Source organism: Penicillium psychrosexuale, assembly GCF_028828465.1.
Source record: "Penicillium psychrosexuale strain IBT 29551 chromosome Unknown utg000003l, whole genome shotgun sequence".
Taxonomy (NCBI): domain Eukaryota; kingdom Fungi; phylum Ascomycota; class Eurotiomycetes; order Eurotiales; family Aspergillaceae; genus Penicillium; species Penicillium psychrosexuale.
The window spans coordinates 2,175,863-2,188,288 of record NW_026643188.1 but is presented as its reverse complement, the minus strand read 5'-3'; the positions used below and the strand labels follow the sequence as shown (position 1 = coordinate 2,188,288).

General features: G+C 47.7%; 4 protein-coding genes across 4 annotated transcripts; 2 read left to right on the top strand and 2 right to left on the bottom strand.

Moving 5' to 3' along the window:
- Nucleotides 1-145: 145 nt before the first annotated feature.
- On the bottom strand, nucleotides 146-1,000 carry N7518_004754 (uncharacterized protein; the record flags this gene model as incomplete). The annotated part of the gene is made up of 3 exons (XM_057185681.1): nucleotides 146-271; nucleotides 324-513; nucleotides 582-1,000. 3 exons carry the CDS (start codon nucleotides 998-1,000, stop codon nucleotides 146-148), a joined length of 735 nt encoding a protein of 244 aa, XP_057042451.1.
- A 3,804-nt stretch (nucleotides 1,001-4,804) lies between these two features.
- On the top strand, nucleotides 4,805-7,258 carry N7518_004753 (ankyrin repeat domain-containing protein; the record flags this gene model as incomplete). Its single annotated transcript, XM_057185680.1, has 1 exon — nucleotides 4,805-7,258. One exon carries the CDS (start codon nucleotides 4,805-4,807, stop codon nucleotides 7,256-7,258), a length of 2,454 nt encoding a protein of 817 aa, XP_057042450.1.
- Nucleotides 7,259-9,193: 1,935 nt separating this feature from the next.
- N7518_004752 (pre-rRNA-processing TSR2 family protein) lies at nucleotides 9,194-9,757 on the top strand (the record flags this gene model as incomplete). Its single annotated transcript, XM_057185679.1, has 1 exon — nucleotides 9,194-9,757. The coding sequence occupies one exon, from the start codon at nucleotides 9,194-9,196 to the stop codon at nucleotides 9,755-9,757; it is 564 nt and encodes a 187-aa protein (XP_057042449.1).
- Nucleotides 9,758-10,179: 422 nt separating this feature from the next.
- N7518_004751 (translation termination factor GTPase eRF3) lies at nucleotides 10,180-12,382 on the bottom strand (the record flags this gene model as incomplete). The annotated part of the gene is made up of 2 exons (XM_057185678.1): nucleotides 10,180-10,242; nucleotides 10,295-12,382. The coding sequence occupies 2 exons, from the start codon at nucleotides 12,380-12,382 to the stop codon at nucleotides 10,180-10,182; spliced, it is 2,151 nt and encodes a 716-aa protein (XP_057042448.1).
- Between the last annotated feature and the right edge of the window lie 44 nt (nucleotides 12,383-12,426).

The window sequence follows — 12,426 nt, the reverse complement described above, 5'->3', positions numbered from 1 at the left end:
TATCTAAAGCATTAATCACAATTACTCTAGTTATAGTCTCCTTACACCATTGAATTCCTAAAAGTAGGTTTAAAAGAAGCTTTTTAAACTATTCCCTCAATATCTTTTCTGAGATATTCTGATCATCGCCAATTGCCTTTTGAACTTAAGGGAGCATTTGAGGTATATTGGTGACTAGTTGCTCGACCAATGTAGGGAAAAGCTTCTTTACTATTCCGCGGTCCTCTTCGCCTCTCTTAAAAAAAAAAGCTCGCTCTAAGAAGTTGTTGCTCTTTAAGACAGTTTGCAAATGTTCGGGAGATTGTTAACTTTCCAGTTCCTACCATGCCGTTCAACCAAAATATGCATTTTCCGTGTGGTGATTTTGTCCACTCTTCGAGTTCTTCAAGTAGCTCAATTCGGGTTCCTGGAAGACATTCACCATATTGATTATCGTATGAATCAAATGCTGCTCCTTTTGCACTCTGTAGTTTGCTAAGGTCCACCTTTTGATGAATCAAATTGGTGAATCTCCTAGTTCGGTATTAGAGTTGGCTCTTGGTAACAATCATCAAGCAACCGAATTGTGAATAGGTGCATACGTTTGATCAACCTGCAAGGACAAAGCAAATGTTGTTTTGTACCACTCAAGCTCCATGATAGCATCATCTAACTCCGACCGTGCCAACGGCCATCTGAAGGCTCGAAGTCCCCATTTCCTCATTCCTCTTTGTGTTGTTTCCGGGTCGATCTTATCTTTTAACCTTGCAAGAGCTGAAGAGCATTTTGCAATTGTGTCGACCAGGTCTTGGGTAGTAGTAAGTTTGTTACCATTGGATCCTCGGGTCACCTTATCAAGAGATTGAAGAACTTGTGCAAGGGCGACGATCTTCTCTTGGAAGCGCTGAATATCCTGTGTCGCATTTTTGACGTTGTTGATATATTTTCCACATATTTGGACGATGGTTCCGGTTACTTGGACAAGTGCGATAACACTTGCTGCACCAGAGAGAGGATCCATTATCAACAAACTTTCCAAAGAATCGGTAATATAAAGTAAAGAGTATTGTGGCCCAAAGCATGATAGACAATAATAGAGCTGATGCCTTTCGAAGAGGGGTAGGTGTCAAAGTCACGCTAAGAGCGAAACTGGATCTTGATTGGCTTGCACGATCCATTACGACCAGTTGACTTACAGAAGGACGTTCCGTACTCACTGTGTATTTGATGCTGCTTAGTACTGTAACATACAAGGCGCATTTACTGTGTCCCTCAATTTAACGCGGCCCTCAATGATTATCTTCGCTAAAGCCTTGGCGGCCTCAACCACTTCTTCGCTGTTTTAGACTTCCGCTCCTCGTCCGAAGAGTTGAAGCTCCCGCACTAAGCTTCCCTTTTGTGGATTTGTGACACCGTTGTGAACCAACACGTCAGCAGTTTGGACATCTGCGTCTCGTCGGTTAACTAGAAGTTGCATGACTTGGAGGCTAAAATTATTGGATGTTACAGACCATCACTTCAGTGAACTTTAAATTCGCTTCTCGATGGCCAATTAGAAGCTTCATCACCACGCTTCCACTATATCGGTTTGCAGCTGCTGCTATGACCACTTCGTCGGTTATTGGACGTCCGCTCCTCGTTGGCCAAGAAGAAGCTTTATCACTGCGCTTCCACTTTGCTGATTTGTAGCAGCGGTCCTAAGCACATCTCCATTAATTTTTAAATCAAAATTCCTGATAAGCTACTCCACATCGCGCTCTAGTCCCCACCTCGCTGCCCAGAATGAAGATGAATTTATTTGACGAATGTCATCCATCCAAATGGCTAGAAGTGTATTGTAGCCCATCCAAAGTGAGAATGACCCTTGCCTACATTAAACAGTTTGGCTGCCTTGGTCATTCTTCTATCCTCCCTCATAATGACTTGTTACATATGGAAGCGCCAATGGTTCGCAGCATAGCTTGTTAATTCCTCCCCCGGCACTGATTCCAGACGGCGGCGGCAATAATCCAGATATTTCCATGCTAGAACACTTCATCTTCGTTTTTAATACCAATTTAGCCTTAAAGTCAACTGACAATGAAGCTAGTAGCTTGCCCCCTTTAGCTAAGTGTTCTGTGAACCCTTTACAGCGGCCTGTGATATCTCACTAATAAGGACAACGGTGGAATCTATGTTCATTATATCTTAGTAGAGGGATTTCAACTTGGGTCGCCACTTGATTATAGATGATATAGTAGCAAATAATTGTAGGTAGGAGTATATAATTTGTCCTAGTAAAACCACCTAAGAATTGTAAAGAGATGAGATTACGGTAATTTAGGCTGACTTATCGAAGATACTTGGATAGATGTAAGGCCGCAAAAATATATCCTATTACAGACTAGTGCGCTTGAGGTGGGGCCATGGGAAATAAAGAGAGAGAGATTGAGGGTAAAACTGATTTCGAATATAGGAAAATAGATAATGGGGGGTTATTACGGCATTTGAGTGGGTATGAATGGAGACCGTATGAGTGGTATGGTCTTTGAAGCTTGCGCTGGTTGATGATGTTTTTGACACCTGGAGAAGCGACATATCAGAAAGGTTTACAGAGGAATTGAATTGGGATAGAATGACGCGATGTTGATAAAGGATTTTATTTGGGCGAGATATTGGAATAATCGGGAGCTGAAGGGAGCACCGCAGCCGCTCCTGCGGGCACCTCAGCGGTAACAAATGGGCTTTCATTGGCTTTTTTTCCTTTGTCACCTCAGTGCTCGAACTATGGTGGCTGTGTGCAGATATCAGGAGACCGACCGTTTCAGGGGAGACGTTGCAATCCAATGGCGTTGTACTAATTCAGCTGAAAGGGCGAGTGCGAATAGCCTCGACTCCCTTCCTTTAAGAGCAATCAATAGAGCAGATTACAGATGATTTCAATGCGACTGCCTGTTCATGAGTGTACCGCTGTCTTGCGCAGCGTCTCGCCCGCTCTGTTGATCCAATACGCTTTGGCTATGCCACGCTTTGACCTTTACTTATGAGGCTGTACTCGAAAAACGTCTGAAGCCCAAGTTGGCGAACCGTTATTGTTCTTAGCAACTTGGTTGTGTGGAGCCTTTGGTATCCAAATTTAGCCTGTCGCTCAATCGATGCGGGCTGACTTTCAATTGCTTACCCCGCTCCACTGTCATCGGTAGACAATCTGCTCTGCGCAGTCTTGCAATAATTTATGTCAAAGGTTCTGACCATCCACTCCTATCCAACTGTTTATCACCGGGATCAGCAATGAGCTTCGGCTACAGTACCGGCGATTTTTTGGCCCTTCTGGAGCTCGCAAACGAGTTGCGGAAACGGTTTCAAGATGCTCCGACCCAGTACAAAGATGTTTCAAATGAGTCAGTCTCAACTATGAGGTATTCTATTAGTATATGCAATAACTTTTCGAGTTTCTAGCGTCAAGAAACTTTCCAATGTGCTCAGAGTCATCGAGGATTACGAACCTGAACGAAACTTGAGTGGTCCGCAAACAGGATCCCTGGAATTGCTTTCTCAAAGCTGCCATGAAGTCCTAGATAAGCTACGCGACAGCCTTGAGAAATATTCCCACGTGGTGTCTGTTGATCGCAGTGCAAAAAGTAGCATCCAGCGAGCATGGAAGAAGATTACTTGGGACTCAAAAGAAGCCATGTACTTTCACGAAAAGATAGAATCGCAAATCAATCACTTCAGCCTTTTCCTTGCTGAAAGTACTCTGTATGTCCTTGATTCCACCATGTCAAAAAAACACGCTCTAATAAGCACCAGCCAGGTGGTTCGAGAAACCAGAATCATGGTGGCTTCTTGTACAAATGGAGTAAACAAGATACTCGAGGATGGGGATGGTAAGAAGCGGTTGAAGATGTTGAACTGGTTGTCCTCAAATAATCCCGAAGTCAAACACGCCGGGATTTGGAAAGATAGACAAGAAAATACCGGCCAGTGGTTCTTGAAATCGGACAAGTTCCTGCAATGGTTCGTTCAAGATTGCGGTACGCCTCAAGAACGGCGCACTTTATTTTGCCATGGAGATGAGGGAGCTGGCAAGACTTTCATATCGGCAATTGTGGTCGAAGAACTTCGACAGCGCTTAGAAACCGATGATACTGTCGGAATTGCGATTTTCTACTGTGATTTTCATGAACCGCCAACAGTCTACGAGATACTCTCAAGTTTGTTGAAACAACTACTTCAAAAAAGCACGTCACAGCTAAGCGGCCTGAAATCTCTTTATGATGCCTTGAAGAAAAAGAGAAAGATACCCTACAGAAGATGAAATCTTAGGTCTTCTAGATTCAGCCATCTCGTCTCTCTCAAGAGTCTTCGTTGTTATTGATGCACTAGATGAATGCCGACGTTCTGGCGGATTTGAAGGAATATTGAGGAAATTTTTCTTTCTCCAAAAAAGACATAATCTGGGCCTCCTTGTCACTTCTAGATCAATTCCCGCCATTGCTGAGCTTTTCCAATGCAATCCATGGATAAGGATTCATGCAGATGATGAGGACGTCTCAATGTACTTGCGGAGCGGGTTGAGAGGCTTTCCGGCTATCCAAAAAACACCCGGACTTCAGTCGGAGGTCATTGCCACCATTACAGAGTCATCTGACGGGATGTAAGTTAGAACTCATCGCGAATACCTTGCTTGTGCTTTCAGCTCACTCTAAGAGTAATTTACGCCAGGTTTCTTCTTGTTAGACTTCAACTCGAATCCCTTCACGGGTACGAAGTTGCAACTGCAAAATCGATTCGCGACAAATTGAAGACCCTTCCGACTTCTCTAGAGAGTGCATACAGAGAAACAATGGAGCGCATCGAGGGTCAACCTGCCCTTCATACCAAGATAGCGAGTCTTGTTTTGGCATGGGTCGTCTGGGCAACAAGACCTTTGAGATCACTTGAGCTGCAGCATGCCCTTGCCGCTGCGCTTGAAGAGGATAGCTTTGACGAAGACAATCTTTACAGGGTAGAGGACATAATTTCCATGTGTGTAGGTATCATTACCATTGATGAGCAAAGCGACATTGTTCAACTACAACATTACACAAGGTATGAGTTTCTGAAGAATCACTGGACCGAGTTCTTTCCCGACCCTCATAGTCAACTGACGACTATGTGCATCTCATACATGCGCCATGAGACACTTCAAGTTGGGAATACTGCCTCACATAGTCAGCTCAAAGACTATCTTGAACGATTCCCTTTTTTTGAGTACTCGGCCAAGAATTGGGGCTATCATGCACGGATATCCTACTCAAATGTGAAGGAACAAGTCCACGCTTTTGTTCAGAGCGATATCGCCCTCCCTCAATCCCTTCGAGTGTTGTTTACCGATCGCTACTTTTCGCAAACCGGGCAATGGTGCTCAGTTGCAGTCTCTCCACTGCATCCTGCGGCATACTTCGGCCTTGAAGAATGTATCCTTTACTTTCTCGCTAACCACGTTACTCGTGATATGAAGGATGATGGTGGTCAGACTGCATTGCACTGGGCTGCAAGAAATGGACAGGTAGAAGCAGCTGAACTGCTTTTAAATCATGGTCTTAAAGCCAATTTGGCGGACAAGAAAGGCAAAACAGCTTTACATTATGCTGCTGACCAAGATGACTCGCGTCTGATAAAACTTCTTATACATTATAAGGCAGACATAGAGTCTACAGACATGGATGGCCAAACACCTCTTCTCACCGCGGTGCAAGATTTGAAGCTTGAGCCAGCTCAGGAGCTTGTCAGTCTCGGGGCCTCAATAAAGGCTATGGACTCAATGCATCGCAGTGCGCTGCACCTATCAGCCCTTGGGGGGAGTCGCAGCATCCATATCACCAAATTTCTTTTAGCCAGGGGCGCTTGTTATGAGTCATGCGACGTTGACAACATGATTCCGATGCATTATGCCATAGTCCAAGGATCTGAAGAGACCATCGAAGCTTTGATTCAAGCAGGAGCATGTGTAGACGCTGGCATCGTGAGGAAGAGATGGAAACGAATTGAAAAATCTGGCAGATGGAATTATGATCTTTCACCTGGAGACCAAAAAGCCTCGGGAACCCGGACTTCTCATGGCTTAACTCCACTTCATTGGGCCGCACTCATTGGCCACCCGGCAATGATCAAATATCTTCTTTCCAAAGGGGCAGATCCCAACAAGTGTTGTCAGGACGGCGACACTCCGTTGCACCTTGCCATCCGAGCAGATATCATTCGTAATTACAATGATGCTTGGAATTCATCTTCGTGGCGAATTGAAATCCTCAGTGATTTAGTTGAGGCTGGAAGTGAAGAGGCTGACGGTGCGCGTCACCGCGTATCCGAAATTCGCTCGGCTGTAATCGAAGTTCTTCTCTCGCATCCTAGCATAGACGTCGATCTTCAGAACGAGCAACTACAAACTCCATTGCACCTGGTTGCATGTTGCAAAGATGTCTCGATGGTTTCTTTTTCAAGATTGATGAGCAAGAAACCCGATCACTCAATTTGCAACTACAAAGGACAAACTCCATTACATCTTGCCAGTGGCGCAGGGAAAGCTGGAATGGTTAAACATCTTCTCGCTGCAAGAGCATCAGTTGATGTTCTAGATTCCGAAGGATCAAGTCCCCTTCAATACAGTGTTCGCTCTGGAAAGTCTACTGCGGCTGTTGTCAAACTCTTACTAAAATGCTATGACATGACTCAGTTGAATTCATGTACTCAAAAAGATGGGGCGGGCAAAAATTTGTTACATCACTATCTTCAAACAGACGCTCCCTCCCAAAAGCTAATTCTCACGTTGTTGAATCATGGCGCGAATGTGAATGAAATCGACACAAAAGGCAATTCCCCACTCAGCCTTTGTCTGCGCACGTCTAATTTGATATTTAACCGAGCCTCGATCTGTCGCTTCCTATTGAAAAATGGCGCTTCCATTTTGTGGACTGATGAATCAGGGAGAAATTTGGCTCATGTATCGATGCTTGCTTATCCTTGGATGCCGGTTGATGGAGTTCTCTCGACCCTGTCAGAGTTCGGGGTCGATATCGCAGCGAAAGATTCAAATAATCGGGGCATACTTCATCACGGAGCCATGTATGGGTCGGTAACCCAAGGAGTTGTTGACCTTCTACGAGGGAGCGCGTCACTTAGCCTACATGATCGGGACAATGATGGTAGAACCCCTCTTTCATACGCGGAGGCTAAGCTGCATCTGAATCGGGGATTCCCACGGAACAGACGGGAATTGACTCTCGATATTCTATTGAAGGCGGCCAATGGAGACTGAGGAGGATCCTGGCCGATTTCAATCCACTTGCTACTTTTCAACACCCGTGCAGTTTTATGGCTTTCTATAGATTGGTGTGGAGTGTAGAACTTTCATTTGTCATGAAATGAAGGTATAATTCCAGATTGTGTACCTGCCATGTCACCCATGGGACTGCAATGAGCTTAGTCTATGTCGCCGTTGCCGAAAAATTAATTGATGTTCTCACGGAAACTGCGTATGAAAATATCCGGCTTCATAACTCTCCTTTAACCGATTACGCCTTGTTCAGCCTGCAGGGTGAGGCGGGTTTCACATTCAAACGAGGCTGTCTGCCAATAGTTTTCATATCCGATACACAGAGCAAGGTACCGCACAAATGACTAGCCTGCCCATCAACTTGATTCATAACCACACCACAACGATGCTGCTATTCCTACGGAGCTGTATGTTGCGCTTTATCTACGGCCAGTATCATCACCACTGGATCAATTGAGCTCTGCTAGCCAGTCTTTCCATGTCTCGAGATAAAAGACAAAACGCGCAAGACTGGCCAGCACGGAGGCACACACCCTGCACATGTCCAGTCCGCATAACTTGTTCCTAGCCCTTGTCTGTCTCATCCTTTTATGAATATTGATCATGGAAACAACGGGGACTACGGTCACAGGCGCCTTGATGATAAGGCCGGGACGCGTAGGTATCCGGAATCGGTTGCGCGATAGACTAGTGTAAAATCGAGGGAGCTGGATATTTCCGCGCGAATCAAGGCGCCACCTCACAGCTTTGTAGATCCGAAGGCCGTTTTGAGGTATCGACATGACCGCCGTGAACTATTGCGGTCATCGTAAAAATAAAACTGCCTGTGTTAGTCGCATCAATTGCGCTTACTGAGCAAGTACCGGCTGACGCGAATCGCAGCCAAACCAGTCTGATCAATCAATTGAGCCGAGTAATCCGATCCCGGTCATATTCGGTTCCATATTGAGGCTAGCGCTCTTCAGCCAAGGCTGACGACAAGGCTCTCGCGCGGTGTCGGCCCTAGGGCAGATTTTCAGGCCCGCTGCATAGGGACGAATATTCTGATAAACATGTAGGGCGAATGCGCCTGCATGCGCGGAGGCCAAATATAGGTCGGTCGATTGACACCTGACGCCATGGTCGGGCCTGAGAAGGAAAACAGGGCCGGAGGAGGGAGGGCAGTTCGAATTGCAGACGCGGGGTCGCAGAAGAGCCGACGAGTCACACACAGGGGAAAGGGGGTGGCGGAGCTCAGGAGCTCGGTGATCCGGATCAATAGCAAAAATGCCTCATCTGTGAGGCGTAGGGGAGAAAGAAGGCGAAAAAGAAAATCGGGGCTGTTGGATGGAGGGAGAGCAGGGGACCTATATAGAACCACACACGGAGGCATAAGGACAAAGATCGCTAAACTTAAGGGGTCAAGTCTAAACCTAACGGGGTAATTCGCTGTCCCCCTCCGATATGGTGTAGTGGCTAACATCGCCGTCTCTCACACGGCAGCCGGGGGTTCGATTCCCCCTATCGGAGATTTTCCTTTTTTTTATTATTTCAACTCAATCGCACAATATTCTACAACATATGTTATTGGAAGGAAGCTCGAAGGACCTTGGAGGCAATATTGCCAAGAGTTCGGGTCACATGACTATATAATATCTAATCGGATTATTTCTTTTTTTTAAAAAAAAAAAAAGCCTTCCATATACATAACAGTATTAAGAGAACTCAATTGCGCTACAGTGCGACCGATTGCGAAGAGACCCAAGAAGACAAAGAGACTGTTTCCATCATTATCACAAACCTAAGTTGCCCATTCCATCAGCAAGTCGGTCTTTTTCTCCACCGAGACCGCGGGGTGCTATCAGTCGTGCCCCCAAAAAAAAAAAGAATCGCAAACGCACCTTAGGTCCAACAACTATATAAACTTAACCCTCCAAAATGGCGACAATTTCAACCGTCCAACCGGCCACAGATGCTGCCTCTTACCTCGACCTTGCGATCACTCTCACACTCCACAATTGGCCGGCCCTTTCACTAGCCGTGCAGTCAAACTGGGGCGGTGCCAACTCAAACGAGAAGCGGGACTGGCTTTGCGGCGCTATCTCCGAGATGCTGGCCGATCGACCCGAGACCGACACCGTGGATCTGGAGGAAGTGCTCGTCCAAGTGATGAACGACGAGTTTGACGTGGCGGTGGACGACGAGAGCGCTGCGGACGTCGCGGACATGATCATGGAGCTGAAGACGCAGACAGATCGAGGCGAGTTCGGCACTATCCAGCAGATGTTGGAGAAGTTCCACAAGAAGAGCCAAAATCGCTCTGCTGCGAGTCAGTTCCAGAGGGTTGAGACTGCAGATGAGGATCAGGAGACGGACGATGAGAGTGAGGAAGAGGATACTGAGATGGGTGAGGCGCCTGAGTTGGTGCGGGCTCCAAGGGAGCGGGCTGAGCCTGAGATTGACGATGATGGGTTTACGAAGGTTGTTGGAAAGAGGAGGTAGACCGGGGCATTTGTTGAATATGTTTTGTTTTATTTCCGATTTGCCTTGGTAACGACAGGAAACCCGTCGGATAGATATCCTTTTCTGTTTACATATTTGCATTTATTACCATGATTGATCGTTCATCAGACCTGGCTCGCATAAGCTACTCCCAATATCACTGGGGATAACCCAAGAACCCATCCATATACGGTTCAACCGCTTGGATTCATTAGATGGAGCAAAGTCTATATGCGGAAAGAATGTGGAAAAAAGAAATGTTCATCATCATCAGTTGTGGACTGTCTGTGGTATCATTACGCGACCTCTGCCCAACCGTACCTCCCTGTTCGGATTTTCTCACAAGCACATTGCTTTTATTTTGTGATTCGTTGCACTTTTGAGAATATAGACATTCAGGCACCCTCAGTGGCAAAATCACTTTACTGGGCCTCGGTCTCGGGAGTGATGAGCTTGGTAATCATACCAATAGCAATGGTTTGACCCTAGAAACGATACGTTAGGAAACAATATTAAGAAAAAGTGTGGAGGAGATACCTGATCACGCAGAGTGAAACGACCTAATTGGTTGTATTCTTCGTACGTCTCGACACAAACGGCACCGGCGCTGCTGGTAACCTCCAGACGGGCAATAATGGTCTGGCCCCTGCTGGCAAACTGAGGAGGACGCTTGCTCTTGCGGCCGGTGCCGGGCTCGAGCTTGTGAAGGAGAGCGGCGAAAGTAACCTCCTCGACAGCGGAGTGGACGTGCAGGACGCAGTTGAAACCGGCTGTCAGAATGCTCTTCAGATCCAAGATACGAATCTTAGCCTCGAAAGCAGATACGCAGTGAACGGGGCGCTTAGGTGAGCAGAGCACGAAACCAGGGAAGAAATCTTCTTCTTCGATACCACGGAGACGCAGGCGAATCTGGTCGCCAACTTTGGCGGTCGGAATCTCTTCTTCTGTTTCACCGTACATAGCAGAGATTTGAACCTCCTCACGGTTTGGCATCATGAGATAAGTACCACTCTTCTTAATGATACCGGACTCAATGCGACCCTCTGCCATAGTACCCATGTCACGGTACTTGGCGCTGATCGGCATCATGAACGGCGCGTTGACCTTACGCTCAGGGAGCTCGAACGCAGTCAGGAATTCGAGCAGCGATGGACCGTCGTACCAATCGCACACATCTTTGGGAATTCTGTCTTTGATACCGATAGTGCGCTGAGCAGAGATAGGCATGCAGAAGATGTCCGACTTCTTGTAGCCCAGGGCTTCCAGGAACTTGATAACCTTGATGGTGCATTCATCGAACCGGGCCTTGCTCCATTCGACGGTGGGGTCGTCCATTTTGTTAACAGCAATCACCAACTTGCTAACTCCAGTGTTGCGCGCAAGAAGTGCGTGCTCGCGGGTCTGGCCACCTTTCTCAAATCCAGTCTCGTACTCACCCTTACGAGCAGAGATAACCAAACAACCGAGATCGGCCTGAGATGCACCACCAATCATATGAGGAACATAGGACTTGTGACCAGGGGCATCCAAGATGGAGAATTGACGCTCGATATCGCCCTCCGGGTGCGGGATGGTGACCTTGAAGAAGGCACGGCCAACCTCGACTGTCTTACCCTTGGAACGTTCCTCTTGGGTCAGATCAAGAGCCCACGAAAGGTACCAGGTCTCTCGACCGGCTTCCTTGGCCTCCTTCTTGTATTTGTCCAGTGTACGCTCATCAACCATGCCGGTGGCATGCAGGAGGGAACCTCCAAGGGTAGACTTGCCAGCGTCGACGTGACCGATGAAGACGACGTTAACGTGCTCTCTCCGCTCACCGTAAATCTCCTTTAGGGTTGCTTCATCGACATCAGTTTGCTGTGACTTCGCGACGGCGTTGACCTCGCGAGCTTGCTTGGCTGCCTCGCCGCGGGCTGGGCTGGAACGTCCAGGGCTAGAGCGGCCGGAAGATGGCGTAGGAGTAGAAGTGCCAGTGGCAGCGGCCTTGTCTGTCTTGTCAAGGCTTTTGGTGGCCGCCACCTTTGAACCTGCCTCAGCAGCTGCGGGGCCCTTAGTATCACCATTGGCCTCCTTGGGGGTGGTGTCAGCAGGCTTGGCTGTCGGGATAGGAGTGCTGATCGAAAGGACCTTGGTCTTGGGGGCAGCGTTGGAGGAGGTGGCGCCGATAGACAGAACCTTGGTCTTGGGAAGGGCAGCTGATGCGGGCTTTGGAGCGGACTGGGCGGGTGCTGCAGCCTGGGGTTGCTGTTGTGCCGCTACAGGCGCATTCTGGCGAGGCTGCTGATTATAGCCACCGTATTGCTGCTGTTGCTGTCCATTGTTGTACTGGCTGAAGCCACCGGGCTGCTGGGCATAGGCGTTGTACTGGCCGTAGGGTTGCTGCTGCTGCTGGTAGCCACCATAGGCCTGTTGTTGACCATACTGGGGGTATCCCTGCTGGGGATAGCCAGCATACTGTTGATACTGCTGTCCGGGGACGAAGGAAGAGGCTCCAGGTGTGAAAGAGGCGGCGCCGGGTTGGAATGAGGGTGCCTGGGCCTGAGGGCGAGATTGTGCGTTCAGGTTAACGCCCTCAGCCTGTCGGGAAAGCTCATCCTCCCAGGATTCAGGTGTTTGGTTTGACATCGTGAAATAAGATCCAAAGTCGTATTAACACGAAAATACCAAAC